The sequence below is a fragment of the Aethalodelphis obliquidens genome, unplaced genomic scaffold, assembly GCF_003676395.1.
Source record: "Aethalodelphis obliquidens isolate GAN/ISIS:26980383/991018 unplaced genomic scaffold, ASM367639v1 scaffold1, whole genome shotgun sequence".
In the NCBI taxonomy this organism is placed as follows: Eukaryota; Metazoa; Chordata; class Mammalia; order Artiodactyla; family Delphinidae; genus Aethalodelphis; species Aethalodelphis obliquidens.
Genome location: NW_020837945.1, coordinates 54,776,207 through 54,793,153, shown reverse-complemented (window position 1 = coordinate 54,793,153; position 16,947 = coordinate 54,776,207). Strand labels below are relative to the sequence as shown.

Below are 16,947 nucleotides of genomic sequence, written 5' to 3'. Positions count from 1 at the left end.
AACAGTTATTTCGGGAACTGTGGAAAATACATGGCTGGGATGGGGAAACATTGAGGCTGAAGGCAGGGAGCTAGTTAGGAGGGTATGGCAATAGTTCAAGGCAGAAATGATGAATGTCTAATTAATTCATACAACAAACATTGGATTTAGGAACTGTTAAATAGGCTGAGCCTAACAAGAACTCTCCATGGCTAAGGAGAGGGCAGAGTCCAGCGTGATTCGTAGGTCCAGGTCTGGTTGACTGGTGGATAATAGAAAATACTTTAGGGAAGTGAGGATTTGGAATGAAGGTAGGCAGAGGGTAAATAGATTTTTGGACATGTTGACTCTGAAGTAACTGTAGTGCATCCAAGTGGAAACACATAGCAGCCAGTTGGCTTTCCAAGGTCTACAGTTAAGGAGAAAGGTGAGGCCTAGTTAAATAAAATGAGTGGGTAGTTAAAACCTGGAGTGAGGGAGAATACTGGGGCGGGGAGGGGTGGGGGGCAGCGTTGGACAGGAAGTCCTTAGGAGGAAATCCAGAGACGTAGAAGCCAAGAGACAAGAGCGAGAAAGGAGCTGCCCACTGGCTCAAGAACTGTAGAGAAGTCAAGATAGAGAGTGAACCATGTGCATTCCGTTTTCACAGGGGATGATTGGTGACTTTGGCAAGAGCTGTTGTAGTGAAAAAGGCCAGGGTGGAGGCCAGGTGGCAGAGATTTAAGAAGTGAGTAAGAGGTGAAGAAATGCATGTAGATTATCTTTCTAGGATGCTAGGAAACAGAGACAAGTACAAGGGATTTTTTTTTCAGTTGACTAATATTCAAGCATTTACAAAAGTTTTTTTAAACCTACTGTAAATGAACTCGAGGGATGTCGGAGGATGATAGTCAACGAGGGAAAGTTCTCAAGGAGATTGATGAGCGTGGGGCAGAAATGTAAACTAGCTCTCAGGTGACAGGGTTCATTTCTGAAGAGGAGGAAGTGAGGGGAAGAGAGGTGTGGATAGTTGGGGTAGCAGGAAAATTTATAGGTGGAAGTATTGGAAGCTTCTGGTTTCTTATCTGGAGGACTCAACTTGAAATAGGAAGAGAGGGCTCCTTCAGAGAGTATAAGATAACCTCTTCCAAAAGGAGAGTGATTTCAGAGTTGTTACAAAGGAGAGAACTTTTATGTGGAACATGTGAAACGATAAAAGATTGAAGGCCTAAATGGTCAGGGTCTATGGCAATCTTCTGTTGTTCCCTTAGTAGCAGCAAACATTTTCTTTTTTTTTTTTAATAAATTTATTTATTTTATTTTATTTTTGGCTGCGTTGGGTCTTCGCTGCTGTGCGTGGGCTTTCTCTAGTTGTGGTGAGCGGGGGCTACTTTTTGTTGCAATGAGTGGGCTTCTCATTGTGGTGGCTTCTCTTGTTGCGGAGCGCAGGCTCTAGGCACATGGGCTTCAGTAGCTGTGGCACACGGGCTCAGTAGTTGTGGCTCAAGGGCCCTAGAGCACAGGCTCTGTAGTTGTGGCGCATGGGCTTAGTTGCTCCGCGGCATGTGGGATCCTCCCCGACCAGGGCTCAAACCCGTGTCCCCTGCATTGGCAGGCAGATTGTTAACCACTGTGCCACCAGGGAAGACCCAACAAATATTTTCCTTGAAATCCGTAAGACTGATTACTTTCCTGCCCATCCATAGCACTTCATACAGGAAGGACAGCCCTTATGACCTTGGGTTATAAAAAGTATGTATCAGTCCCCCAGGTGAGAATTCTAAGCTTCTTAAAGATAATTCCTACATTTTTTTTCCATTAATGTATCCCCACATCCCGTCACAGTGTTTCAGATCAGGTAATTCTCAATAAACATTTGCTGCATGTTAGCATTTCTGACCTAGACCTGTGTACTGTGAGTATCATGTATTAAGCCTTTTCTGAAAGTGCATAGCAGCTGTTTTGAGGACTGTGTTATGAGATGGTTTGAGTTGGTGGTCTGTATTCACAGAGGTTGTAAGGTCCAATATTTTTGGCATTTGATATAAGTTAATTTTCTCATTTCATTTGTTAATTTATCTGTAACTCTAGCATGGCTGATGGTTATACTTATCAGTTTCTATCTGATTTAGACTGCTGTAGGCATTTCTTGATTATTCAGAACTTACTTATTCATGATAATTATCTATATGATCCTTTATTTGCTCTATTTTAGATCATTTCTTCACTCTGCTGTCTCATCAAAAGGCAGTAGGCAAAATAGAGAAAAACCAAATCAGATAATTTTACTGCTTAATAGCTTTTTAACAAATGTTTATAGAGGATGAAGTTGTAGTTAACAGCTGATGGAGCAACATTTTTGGACTATATTTATTAATTATTAGTGCAAGGATTATTCAAATTATAGTTTATCCAGGTCAATTTCACTTTGAAGTTTATTGACAGCATTTATTCTACTTAAATTGCTTCAGCTATAAAAATGTTTGCATTAATATTACAACAAATAACAGTGTAATCAGTGCTTTCTGTATTCTTTCAAAAATTCATTTTCTAAACATAAGTTATGAAATCGTAGAGTGCTTGCTGACTGCTTCTTACTTACTTAGAAGCGGTCTTACCACTTCTAAAAAAGATCGCTGGGATAACTTAGCTCTTCACTTGTATCTCTTTAATTAAAGGATAATTTTTAGAAGGTAAAATCTTGACTCAAACAAATATAAAATGAACATGTGTCAAAGTTTTTATTTCACATTAATAAGCAAACCAGCAAGACGGTACAACCATCTTGGTTTTAAAAGAGAATTCGAAGAATAGACACATGTACATATGGGAAATCAGGAATGGTGAAATGAATTTGTGAGCAAATGCAAAATTGGTCAGTGTCCTCAGCACAGTAAAATGTAATTTAAAAAAAAATTTTTTTTTTAATTTTTGGCCATGCTGCAAGGCATGCAGGATCTTAGTTCTCCAACCAGGGATCAAACCCGTGCCCCCTGAAGTGGAAGCACTGAGTCTTAAGAACTAGACCTCCAGGGAAGCCCCTAAAATGTAATTGTTTAAATTCCTCTCTTCCACCAGGTGGAAATCAATGGCAGAACAAAGTTTATTTGTATCTCTATGGATCTGAATCATTCGCATTACCATCAGTTTTCTACAACTTACAAAGTTGTAAAAGCAGCCCAGTCTTAGCAAAATGCACAGGCCCCTATAGAATCAGATATTCCAAAAGCATCTCTCAGACAGTGCCCAGCACTCGCATCTCTCAGACAGTGCCCAGCACTCCGCTGAAAGGACTCCCGGTAATCTTTTTGTCCATTTCAAAATCGTTGACCATATTTTCTGACACTTTCTTTCCTTTCTAATTCCAACATCATAGCCACTTTTCTTCTCTCCTTGTACACTGTAGTCTCCCACTAATGCTTATTTCTCAGGGGAAATAATTTACAACTCCAAGGTTTTGAAGAATGCAGTTGGAAGTCCAGGTTTTGCCTGGGGCTTCCTGATATTTGGGTGGCTAGAAATATAAAGAACTAGGGAGAGGTGAGCTATGGAGGCCCACGGGATTGATTCAGACTGCAGATTCCCAGAAATGTAACAATTTAGACCTGCCAGTCAGAGAAGGTCTGGAACATTACATTAAAATGCTGTATAGTGCTTAGTTTTTATAGTATCATTCTACATATTTATAGCACAGTATTGTTTAGAGAGCACTTGCCAATATATTTTCTCCTGTGTTGCTGACCACAATTCTGTGAAGCAGCCCAGTGTTCGTTTTTGTTTGTTTGTTTGTTTGTTTGTTTTTGCGGTACGCGGGCCTCTCACTGTTGTGGAGCACAGGCTCCGGACGCGCAGGCTCAGCGGCCATGGCCCACGGGCCCAGCCGCTCCGCTCCGCGGCATGTGGGGTCTTCCCGGACCAGGGCACGAACCCGCGTCCCCTGCATCGGCAGGCGGACTCTCAACTACTGCGCCACCAGGGAAGCCCTTTTTGATCCTCTTACTTACAGAGAGTAAACCAAGGCATAGAGAAGTTAAGTGAATTGCTTAAGGTCGCATACTGAAAATTGACAGAGATGGGATTTGTTCTCAGACTTCTTGAACATTGTTCAGTTCATATTCCACTCTGCATCCTAGCATTCAATTCAGTGGGCATTTATTGAATAGTAATTATGTTCCTAGAGTAATACCATCCTATGCCCCGATGAAGGAAAAAATCTTATGGATGAATGATTAAACTTGAGGTTTTATTTATATTTGTTAGTGCTTTTTTTGAGAGAAACACCAAGGAACTACTTAGATGAAAGAGTTGATAAATGGCTGAAGAATATGGAAGACAACTACAATTTCTCCACATTTTTACACATTCTAGATGAAAGGTGATGCATTTCTCAATCCCTCTTTTATAAGGCAACAACCAGTAGTTTATCCTATTGAAAAGAGTTGATGGAATATATGCTACTTATTAGCAGTATCTGCTCTTGGTTTCAACTTGCATCTTAGCTTTATTTTGGGTGGTTTTTGGTTTCTAGAAGGAAGGGATACCTGTAATATACATTTGGAAGTTGTTCCTTAGTTTCAATGAAATGTGGGAGTGGGAAAATACCATTCAATTGTGTATAATCTTTTATAATACTTGCATACAAAATGTCTGTTGCTGTCTGTATTTTGCAATGGGAAAATAGCCATAGAGAATGTTTTTTTTCTCCTTAGCATTCTAAGACTTTCCATCCTAGTGGAAAGATGTGATGTGACTCATGTGATTTACTTTTTATATTTAAGTACAGTAGAGCCTGACACCATTTTCGGAAATGCAACATAGGGATAGAGATAAACTTCATATCAGTTTAGCAAGTTCTATTTGGAGGAGTGTATAGAAGTTAAGACTGAATATAATATTTGGTTTTATTTTCTGTTTAAAATTTTCTCATAGTAAGGATAGTATTTTTCTACATATATCAGAAGACAGTAATGATTACTTCAAAGCTTCCAAAGCCAGATACTACACCTGCATGTTCTAACACAGTTGCTGAATTTATTCCCAAGATGTGTGAGAATGTATATTTTGTTTTACTGGGAATGAATAAGCAAGAAGTGTACAGTATTGTCTATCAGCTGTGCATGTTAATATTAAAATAATTTGTTTCTTTTTTTAACCTTGCCCATCTTCTCTTCTCTATAGCTGCTTGCTTGCTTAAGTGAACAATAGAAGTATTTCTCTTTATCTTAAGGATTTGTAACATACGTAAAATCTCATAGTATAGAATTCTGTAATGAAATGAAACCATTTTATTTCTCTTTTCCAGGTTCAGCTCAGCTAATATTCAATACAACCAAATCTGTAGAATACACCGTTTGCAATCAAACTGTTGTCATCCCATGTTTTGTTAATAACATGGAGGCGAAGAGCATCGCTGAATTGTATGTCAGTTGGAAATTTAAAGGAAAAGACATTTTCATCTTTGATGGAGTTCAGCAAAGGTCCAATTCCAGCGATATGTTTACTAGTGCAAAAATCTCACCATCAGAATTACTAAATGGCATTGCCTCTTTGACGATGGATAAACGTGAAGCCGTCTTAGGAAACTACACTTGTGAAGTAACAGAATTAAGCAGAGAAGGCGAAACCATCGTAGAACTAAAATATCGTGTTGGTAAGACTTCTATAAAGTTTCCCTTTTATTTCTCCTGAAGCAACGTGATCCTGTTAGAAAGGGGGGGGGTAACATGGGGCCACCAACTCGTTTGAATCAAAAAGCAGACTATTAATAATAAATGTTGATGGAATGTTTAGCAGCTTTAAGATCACGAGTTTTATCTTATATGCTCTTCTGCTTTTCACAGTAAATCTCCTTTGTTGTTGGTTAATTTGTACATTGTGTGGTTCTCAAACTTTTTGTCTGAGGACTGTTATATTGCGGTGAGCAGTCCGGGGGGTCATCTCCTCTGCATTTCTGTTTGCTGCCATCAAAAGTACTTTCTTTCATGTGATTAATTTTCAAGGCTTTTTCCAATTATTTTGCCTTTTTTTTTAACCTTACACTTTGATCAATGGTTGACAAGTCCCAGCCATGCTTCCTCTGGAAAGAACAGATTAGGAGGAGAATCAGAATATTAAAAATCAGGTTATCATAGATGATTCCTTGAGGTTTCCTGTGCTTAGCCTTGCTTTGTTATTTTTTCCCTTGGCCAAGATGTGGGAGAGCTAGGGATCCAATTTAATTTATTTATTTATAATTATTTAAATTATAGCACCGTTATTCTGCCCTTTCTTCACAAACTTGAGTTGGTGAGTTGCATAAAGCAGTACTTACCTGGAGTAAATTTAAAGTCTCCTTTGTTTCTATTCTTTGCTGTGCCAGCTGAGTTCTTCAACCACATAGAAGTACATTTCAACCTCCTATTTTGAAAGCTGTATTTAGAATCACTAGACATATTACCGATCTCAGGATTAGATCATACTTTAAGAACCTCTGCTTTCAATGGGATCAGATCAGTTCAATTGGATCCGCTGTTTGCCTCTGTTCTTCTCGCATTTACTGTTACTAAATATCTGTTACCACGTTGGGAATGGGGAGCTTAGGTTGATAGAATATTTTGACATTGCTTAGGATTAGGAATCAACAGATCTGAGTTATATCCCCTATTCTGCAACTTAACTGTTCACCTTTATGGTATGGAGAAGTTACTTTGCCAAGTCAAGTTACCTCATCTCTAAAATGGGGATGAAAATAGATACTTGCTTTTATGTATTCTACAGTCTAATGAGCACCAGATGAGATCCCTTGTGTACAAGTGCTTTGTGAACCAAAGTGCTTTGCAGATGTAAATTGTGTTTTGGGGGTGTTTGTTTTATGAAGGAAGGTATCAGGTTGCTGAAGCTGGCCTGGGGTGTTGTGAGAGGGAGGGCAGGAGATGGCTTAGAGTAGGCTAGCAGAATCTGGAAAGCTTTTCTGCTCAGAAATCTCTCTTACACTGTAACTTTTATTAATTTGATATTAATTTGGGCTGAAGAGCTTTTTTTCCTTTATTTTAGAGTATACCTTTCATCAGGAGTCTAATCTGGAGTTGGATAACCTAATATCTAGTTGAAATTTCTGAAGGAATGTACAGCTTCATTGGAATGAAAAAACAAGGCATAGGGACCAGTAATTTTTTAGTGTAGTGTAGGTCACTGAGCGGTAAACTCAAGATATGAGACTTGAAAGGCCAGAAGATGGAATGAAGATGGATGAGAAAGTAATACCAACATCTGAGATGAAGAGAAAGTTTATAATTTTGTGTGTGATTGTTTCATCTTTCTTTGTTTTCAAAGTACCCTATAAAAATATGAACTGTGTTTACTCTGGGACCATTCAAATGAGGAAGTACTGTTTCACTGTAGAGAACGTAGAAAATTCTACCAGAGGTCTCAGACATTTGGCTTTGCATTCATTTTTATTTTTGAAATACTTATAGATTCACAGGAAGTTGCAAAGATAGAACAGAGCGGTGCTTAGGGGTGCTGGGTACTCTTCACTCAGTTACCCCAGTGGTTGGTTACCTCTTATATAATGATACTAAAATATCAAAACCTGGGGCTTCCCTGGTGGCACAGTGGTTAAGACTCCGCCTGCTGATGGAGGGGACATGGGTTCGTGCCCTGGTCCGGGAAGATTCCACATACCGCGGAGTGGCTAGGCCCATGAGCCATGGCTGCTGAGCCTGTGCGTCCAGAGCCTGTGCTCCGCAACGGGAGAGGCCACAACAGTGAGAGGCCCGCGTATTGCACAAAAAAAAAAAAAAGAAAATCAAAACTTGGAAGTTGACAATGGTACAATGTACGTATATTCTTTGTCATTTTATGATATGTATATTTATGTAACTACCACCATAATCATATAAAGCTATTTCATTTGCACAAAACTCTCCCTCATGCTAACCTGACAAGCACTAGTTTGTTCTCCATGTCTATACTTTGGTCATTTCAACAGTGTAATGTAAATGGGATCATATAGTATGTAATCTTTTGAGATTGGCTTTTTACACTCAGCACAGTACCCTTGAGATCTATCCAAGTTGTGCCTGTATCAATAGTTTGTTCTCTTTCTCTCTCTTTTTTGGCTGAGTAGTATCCCATGGTATGGGTATATCACAGCTTGTTTAACTGTTCACCTATCGTAGGACATTTTGGGTGTTTCCAGTTTTTGGCTGTTACAAATGGAGTTGCTGTGAACTACCATATAGTGGTTTTTAGGTGCACATAATCTTCATTCCGCTGAACAAATGCCCAGAAGTACAATTACTCAGCTGTATGCAAGTGTATGCTTAGTTGTTTGTTTGTTTGTTTTAACATCTCCATTGGAGTATAATTGCTTTACAATGGTGTGTTAGTGTCTGCTGTATAACAAAGTGAAGGAAACTGCCAAACTGTTTTGCAGAGTGGTTGTACCATTTTACATTCCCATCAGCAACATATGAGTGATCTAGTTTCTTCACATCCTTGCCAGCATCTCCTGTTGTCATGTCATTATTTTGTACCCATTTTTTACTGGGGAAAAAAAAAAAAACCTTCTCTCTGCACAAAAAGTTAATTGGAGCAGGGCTCTTGTAGTGGAATACAAATGTATTATGATAATGAGACTTACCCATCATGGGGACTTTGGGGATTTAGGCAATAGAAACCATTTTTACAATGTGGTACTTTTTCACAAATATAGGCATAAGTGAGGAATAGAAATTGTGTAATAGAGAATTCCACTTAGTAGAATGTGAATTAAGAGTGGCCATTCTTTGTGCCCTTTTTTTGGAGCACAGTATTTTAGAAATACTACCTATGAGATAAGTATACCTCTCTATGAGATTTTATATACCTCTGGTGCCTACATATAGTATAGTACCATGGACAGAGCACAGGACTTGAATTTAGAAAGCTTTTTCAATACATTACCATTTTCTAGTTTAAGAAAATTTGGATAAAAAAACTCAACCTGTCTGGTCCTCTGTTTTTTATCTGTAAGATGGGAATACCATTTCCATCACAGGCTTGTTCAAAATATCTTGCTTACTTAACAAAGATTTATTGAGCACCTACTATGTGTCAGGTGCTATGTTAGGCACTATGGATTCATTGATGATGAAGACATAATCCCTACTTTCAAGGAAGTGATAGTACAAAAGAACAGTAAAATAATCTTACATTTATTAGGGTACAGATAGTTTATGTATATGTGCCAGACAGTTTATGTATATTGTGTCCTGAACTCAAGAACTCTAGGAGGTAGGTATAGGTCTTACCATTTAACAGATGAGGAAGCATGAGAGATTTAGGGTAGTTGTTCAAGACCAGAGTCATAGCCAGGATTTTAACCTAGATCTGTCTGTCTTTAAAACCAGTATGTTTACCACCCCTGTATATAGTTTCTGTGGAAACACCTTGTAAACAACAAGATTACTAAATGTAAATAATAATAGTTATAAAATGTGTTATTAATATTTATACTTATAGTATTAATGATACAAAAACTTGGAGGCTTAAAATTTTACTTTTTTCTGAGTAAGCTATTAGGGTTTTGTTTTAAAAGGTCTGTTCAAGTTTAGCAAAGTTGCCATTTCCATTACCATCATCATGAGATACGTTATGTTCATAATGTTGACATGAAGGCATTTTGAGATCCTCGTGTCAGTTTTCAAGTGCATGTACAAACAACCACAAATGTAGCAGCTTTAAACAGCACCCATTTATTAGCTCACCACTTTGTAGATCACAATTCTGGTCATGGTATGACTGGGTTCTCCAATCTTACGAGGCTAAAATCAAGATATTAGCAGGCTGTGTTCTCATCAGGAGCTCTGGGTCTTGTTCCAAGCACACATGGTTTTGGCAGAATTCAATTCCATGTGATTGTAGGACTGAGGTCCCTGTTTCTCTGCTGGATGTCTGATGGGGGCTTCTCTTAGCTCCTAGAGGTTGCTCCCATTCCTTGCCACACAGCCTCTTCCATATTTAAAGCCAGCTAAGGAGAATCCTCCTCTTGTTGAATCCCTCTCGAACATGTTGAATTTCTTTTGCTAGAACAATCCCAAACCCTTTTAAGTTCTTATTTGGTCTGCCCCCTCTCCCTCAAGAATAATCACTCTTTCAAAGTCAACTGATTGGGGGCCTTAATTACATTTAGCAAAATCTCTTTGCCATATGAAACAATATAATCACGGGAATGAAATCCATCATATTCACAGTCCCATCCCTCCCTCCAGGGGAGGGAATTTAAAAAGGCTGCTTTCAGGGGGCAGGGTGTTTGGGGGCTACCTTAGAATTCTGGCTTTGATTAAATAACTGGGGACTATACCCTAGCCAAGTCAATACATCAAAAAAAAAAACAAAAAAAAAAACAAAAAAAACCCATCACAGTCCTGAAGCATCAAGTAAAAATTTGGCTTGAATTTTAGTGTCAGAAATTTTATCGTGATCATTCTCTGTGGAAACGTGTTCTCTGTGCGTGGAGGTATAGCTTGTATATATTTGAAGGAGAGGCACGCTTAATGGATGAGAGTGATTCCTTGGCTCTTTCAGGTCATTCCATTTTGTATACAATGATAAGAGAAATGAGGTCCTAGGTTTTTATAATGTTTAAACTTGGAAGCAAAATGTAAGCACTTATCCACAGACCACATCCTCTTAGTATCATTTCATTGCCTTTCCACTAGTAAGTTTATTTTCCTGCGAGCCACTCTACCTGACCAGGAATTGGAGAATAATGGGCATAGTTGTCAGACGTAGCTTGGGTGGAGTAAGAGTTTGGCTGACTTTGGATCGTCTTTCTTAATCCTGGACTGGAAAAATATCTAATATTGTTCTTAGTCCATTTTAAGCTTAATTTATTTTCTTAGTGCCATAGAAACTCAGAACTGAAAGGGACCTTAGAGAAGTATCTTGTCTCCCTCTCCCCTCGGGAGACAAAGAGTTAGTCGTCTGACAGTACTAATTACTCTAACAAATCAGTAGCTTAATGGGCATATACATAGTTTTATATAAAACATTGGGTTTTTCCCTAGCATCTCATTTGCTACTCAAAGATCCAATTCAGTGATCCTCAAACTTTTCCCACCGTAACAAATTAGAGAGAGGTAACATGTTCATGTCAGTGAGAGAAGACAAATTACAGCAGGGAGATGCAGCAGTGATTTTAAATTGAGAGACTCGTGGGTCACCCCACGCCTGCCCCCCCCCACACACACACATACACACACAGTTATTGGGGTAGAAGCTGAAAGGGGAGAGTATGTGGCATTTGGATAAACTCCAGGTAATTCTGATAAGCTCCAGTTAAGAATCACTTAGACAATAATATTTTTTGTTCTATAATCCCACCCTCTGTCTTTGAAATAGCTCTTATTATTATTTCTGCATAGAGGTATAGAGTCAGCTATTAGTCATCTAGTCTATCTGCCCATGTAATTCCTGAATTACTTCTATCACACCCCAGGTAGTCGGTCATTCAAAAAAATTTTTCTTTCAGGTAAAAATCATGCTTTCCTTTTAATTGACACCGTTTCGTCTCTCGGGTGCTACTTTGGCAATGATTAGGTTCCCACCTCTCAAGAACATTGTATCTGAACAGGCCGAGACAGAGCCAATGTGAACACAGACCCCAAACCAGGGCTTTGGGAATAACAAGAACAGAAATAAACAGCCTTTCTCTTCACTTACAAAGGGAGTCACTCAGAGGGTACAAAGCTCTGTTTTCCAAATGTAGAAAACCTGGAGCTCAATGCAAACTGGAAACCAAAATATATCAGAAATGAAGCATAGCGCTTGGTCAAACACTCAAGGGCTGATCATCCTGCCTCTTCTACAAGGAATGGCCCCGCTCCAGCATCTTTAAAGGAAGATGTTTCTCTTTCGCTTTCCAACTAGGTATAAAATCTACTAAAAGGGATACGAGGAATCACAATAAATGTGCTCACTCACAAGAGACACTCCCAGATAATGAGTTTGGGTTGCTGAGATTATTCAGCACGTTATTTCAAAGAGGCAAAATTCAGGACAATATGAGAAGAGAATTCACAAGTGGCAGCTACATTCGCTGATAGGTTATGTGAGACACACATACTCACAACCCATTTTTCAGTGTATATGTCAAGGGGCCAAGACCCCTGATCAGCACAGTACGTTATTTTGTAGAATACAGTGCACAGAACAACAGAGGGAGAGACACTTTCTTGGAGAGGTTCGTCCTCTCTGAAGGAGTCTGGAGCCCAGCGCGCCCCGGGGCCTTCATCAGCTGGACCCCTCCTCTTTTTTGGTTGTGATGGCCTCAGAGGCAGCCATTTACTCTAATCGATCCGCTGGCTTCTCCTTCTCCTCCTCCTGGGGATAGAGGTCCGGGTACTTCTGCATGCACTCCTGCATGGCCCGGAACTGGACTACACAGTCCGACCCCTTGACATCCTCTGTGCTGCAGTGCAAGCAGGAAAAGGCCGCCTTGAACTGTTCCCCACACGCCCCGCTGGCCATGCCCCCAAGGCACGGGCAGTTCCAGCTGAGGTCTCCGTGGGGCAGGATCAGTCCGTGCTCCTCGTACGGATCATTGGGGTCGTCGAACGCCAGCTCCACGTTGCTTGGAGTTTCATGGTCTTCTTTGGTCACAAATATGATTCGATCCTTCCCTTCCTGCCAGCAGTAGGCCACGGTGCAGCCCGGCGCTCCGACCTCCGGCGATTGAAGCATTGGGGGGCGGCCTCTCGCTGCGACCTCTCTGCTGAGGGGCGGGCGGCTTGGAGGCCCGCGCGGACCCGCCCCCTCCCAGTCAAATATTTACCTAAGCGCATGACAGGAAGAGACTTTTACTGCCCAGAGGATTTTAGTCTATTATCAGGCAGTTCCAGTTCTTCCTGAAGTCAAGCTAAAACTTGCAACCCTGCAATTTCTCACTCACTAGGAGGTATGGTATTTCTCTTCCAAGTTTATTCTTCTCTAAGGTAAAAATCCCCAGTTCCTTCAGCCATTGCTCATGGTTTCAGCATCCCTATTCTAGTCATTTTCCTTTGGGACGATTCCCTATTATGTCTTTAAATTTGATGAGTAAAACAGCTCAGGACTGCATTTGTGGGCCGTGTCCTACCTTCCTGCTACTACCTGATGGCTGCATTAACTTTCTGGTAGGTCCTGCTTCTCTATAATCCATTCCCTTCAAGGCTGCCAAAGAAGATTTTAAATAAATCAGGTCACATTTCTTCCCTACTTGAAGGTTTCCGATCACTTTTCATTGCTTATAGAATAAAATCCAAACTTTCTTAACAAGCTGAGAAGACTCTCCCCACCTTAACAAATTAGAGAGAGGTAACAGGTAATTAGAGAGTTCTTAATCCCAGCAATCTCGTTCCATCTTATCTTGTATCATTAAATTCTAGTTACACTGGCCATCATTCAGTTGCTCCAACTTGCTGTTCCTTGGCATATCTTCTCCCCAGTCCTCACATGGCAGGCTCTTTCCAGTCCAAGGCTCAGAGCCAGTTCCTCTCCCCATGAGGCCTTACTACCCACAAGAGTCTGTTCTTCAGCCCCTCCCCCTCCTCAAGCCGGTAGCCCCACCTGGCTTATTCACTGCTAGATCTCAGGTACCTAGAAGAGTACGCTACCCACGGTGGGCTTTTAATAAATGTTTGTGTAGTAAGTGAAAAATGAGTGGTCAGACCAGGTCAAACACAGTTCTTATTTTCACTGGTAGATTTCTATTAATATATGCTAAGACTGTTGAAGATTGTTCTGTTGTGTAAGGAGGGAGGCCAGTGAAGAAAGAACATTTCATTGTCAGCCCATGTTGAACATGAGATCAGATTCTGGCTGTATCTTGAAGGTAGCAACCACAGGATTTAGTGTCAGGCCAGAAGTGAGATGTGAGAGAAGTCAAGGAGTCAAGGATGACCCCAAGGTTTTTAGCTTGAGCAACTGGAGAAATGGGGTCACCACTACTGAAATGGGGAAAACTGAGAGGGTAGGTTTGCTGAAGGAGTAGGGGGAGGAGTTTCAGGAGTCAGTTTGGGACATGAAGATTTAAGATACTTAAGACCCTTAATTCTCTAGGCCTCAGTTTCCTCAATGATAGGAGGCATGTAATAGTTGTGAGGATTTGAGGAGTTAATGTATACAACTCAAAAAAAATAATAAAGCACGTAGAGAAAAATAGGTTAAGAATAGTCGTTAGATCATTGAGCTTTTACCAAATCCTCTGGGCATTAGATACGAAAAACTAAAGATGATTCATGAAGGTTTTTCCTGGTAGGATTTTAGACTGAATTGAAATGGGTTTTCTTTGGTATAGGAAGATGCTCAGTAATTCAGTTGGAAATTAAGATATGAATTCAGAGTATCTGAAGACATCTGTCTCTTGGTAGAGATCTGCAACCATGAGAGCATCCACCCCCCAACCCCAAAAAACTCTCTTTCATTCACTCACTATTTTTTGACTATCGGAACCTTCAGCAACAAACCAATTGAGTCTCTACTACGTGTAGTGCTAGATTATGGAAAGTGAATATCTGTGAGATAGAATTCATAATGTTATATTCTGTGGATTGTTGTGAACATTTACCAGAGCTTAACATTATAAGCTAACACAAGAAATGCATGGCTAGTATTACTGTATGAAATCCCACAAGTCTTCTTGCATGCTGATACAGAGGCAGAGCAGTGGAAGATTTGAAAATGTGCACAGCGCATTCCCTCTTCACAGGCAAACTTTGAAATGCTTTCAGTGCATTTACTTGGCTTTATTGTTAGAAAAGAAATTTCACAGGTAAAATTATCGTCTTAAGAGTTGATAAGATGCAATTAAACTTAATTTTTCAAAAGTTCTCAACAAATCTTTCTGAAGACTTAAAATCACAATTTCCTTTATATAGAACAAATCATTTCATATTATCATTCTCTAGGTAACTTGTAAACCGCTTAATACCTAAAGCCCCTCATGTTACTTTATATCTAAACAATCATTTGAAGCCTAATTATTCATAAATACGTCTTCTATTCCAGAGTAAGTTTGAGAAAAGCCAGGGCTCACATCCGTCTTGGTTTTAGTCAGAGTAAGGTGAAGGTACCCAGTTGTACAACTTCCACACTTTGATACCCTGAGTAAGTCTTTACAGAAAGACTTCATTGTTGGTTTAAGGTAAATTCTTGGCATGTTACACATACAGGTGTTCACTGTAGGAGCACATAATAATAATTGAAGTTAATGTTTACTGAGTACTTGGTAAGTGCCAAGATTTGTTTTAGGCCCTTTTCATGTATTAACTTCGTTAACAATCACAACAGTCCAGTTATCCCAGTGTAACAATGAGGACACTGAAGAACAGAGAGGTGTTAAGACTTTGTCCAAGATCACATAGATTGTAAGTTAGGGTTGGGTTTCAAAGCCAGGCGCTATAGCTACAGAACCTTGTTCTAAGCTCCTGTACCATATGACCTCCTTCCAGAAGTCATAGGTTAGGGAAAATGTGGTGAAAAGCACTTAAAGAACTAGTTTCTTGTTTCATAAGTAAAATTTGCTGTATAAGTTAAATTATATATATAATTTGTTACTTAATTATTTTAAGACCAAAGGTTTTTTTTTGGTTTTTCTTTTTTGGTTTTTTTTTTTGTGTTACGCGGGCCTCTCACTGTTGTGGCCTCTCCCGTTGCGGAGCACAGGCTCCGGACATGCAGGCTCAGCGGCCATGGCTCACGGGCCCAGCCGCTCCGCGGCATGTGGGATCCTCCCGGACCGGGGCACGAACCCCTGTCTCCTGCATCGGCAGGCAGACTCTGAACCCCTGCGCCACCAGGGAAGCCCTAAGACCAAAGTTTCAATTAATTGTTTTTATTTTCCATCTCCACAATAAAATATATTGTTTACTATTCATGGGCAGGAGCTACAGTGATTATAGTAAATGTTAATTGTGATTTTTGTTTTCTCTTTTCCCAGTTTCATGGTTTTCTCCAAATGAAAATATCCTCACTGTTATTTTCCCAATTTTGGCTATACTTCTATTCTGGGGACAGTTTGGTGTTGTGAGTAAGTACTTACTTCTATTTTTCATTTATGTTATACTGGTTAAATTGTTATTTCTGGCAGACAATGCTGGTGAAATATTTTATTTAACCAAATTGTATTAGCAAGCATGATAACATGGTAAATAAGAATATACAGTCAATATTAATATTCTCCTTGAAGTCTATATTGTTCCTCATACTTTGCTTCAGTTCACTTTTAATTCCTAAGAAGGTTTTTTTTTCCTTAGCTTCTTAAGAATGAACATCGGGAATCCTGATAATAACAATACCTTTGACTCAACTGGTTTTAATATTTATAGAGCATTTACACATACATTATTTTCTTTGGTAAAGAGATGGTTACAGCCTACATTGGTGTTGACAAGATAGGATGACGTAGAAGGAGCGATCAAGATGGCGGAGTAGGAAGCCCCTGAGCTTACCTGCTCCCACGGCACACCAAAGTTACAACTATTTACAGAGTAACTGTCTCTGAGAACGACCTAAAGACTAACAGAGAAGGTACTCTACAATTAAAGATATAAAGAAGAAACCACAACAAGATGAGTAGGAGGGGCAGAGGTGTGGTCTTGTCAGGACCCACACTTAAGGGTCCTTAAGTAGGAGGAAAATCACAACAATGGAAATCCTCCCCGAGGACTGAGGGGTCAAGCCCCACATCCACCTCCCCATCCTGGGGGTCCTAAACCATGAATACAAGTGCCCAAAATGTCTGACTGAATACCTGTGGAACTTATGTTTGGGAGAGCCAGAGAGCTGTAGGATACCAAGACTTTGCTCTTAAAGGTGTGCACAGAAACTTACTTGCTCCAAGTCCCAGCACAGAGACAGCAGTTTGACAGGTGTCTGAGTCAGACCCACTTGCTTATCTTGGAGAGCCTCACTGAGAGACAGGAGGCAGCTGGAATTCCCCCCGGAAGTGAGATGCTGGCGGCAGCCATTTTTGTGATCTCGTTCTAC

General features: G+C 40.0%; 1 protein-coding gene and 1 pseudogene across 5 annotated transcripts in view; one reads left to right on the top strand and one right to left on the bottom strand.

The window, feature by feature from the left end:
* The window catches only part of CD47 (CD47 molecule), a 58,174-nt gene that overhangs the window by 8,102 nt on the left and 33,125 nt on the right, over positions 1-16,947 (top strand). For 4 of the 5 annotated variants that reach the window (XM_027104103.1, XM_027104078.1, XM_027104098.1 and 1 more), the window contains exons 2-3: positions 5,261-5,608; positions 15,899-15,988. In XM_027104103.1, the coding sequence (XP_026959904.1) occupies positions 5,350-5,608; positions 15,899-15,988 (349 nt within the window). In that variant the 5' untranslated portion in view covers positions 5,261-5,349. Of the gene's footprint in view, positions 1-4,311; positions 4,334-5,260; positions 5,609-15,898; positions 15,989-16,947 lie in introns of those variants that run through there. The other variant, XM_027104093.1, reaches the window with a different exon arrangement.
* Positions 11,092-14,345, bottom strand: LOC113619398 (mitochondrial intermembrane space import and assembly protein 40 pseudogene; annotated as a pseudogene).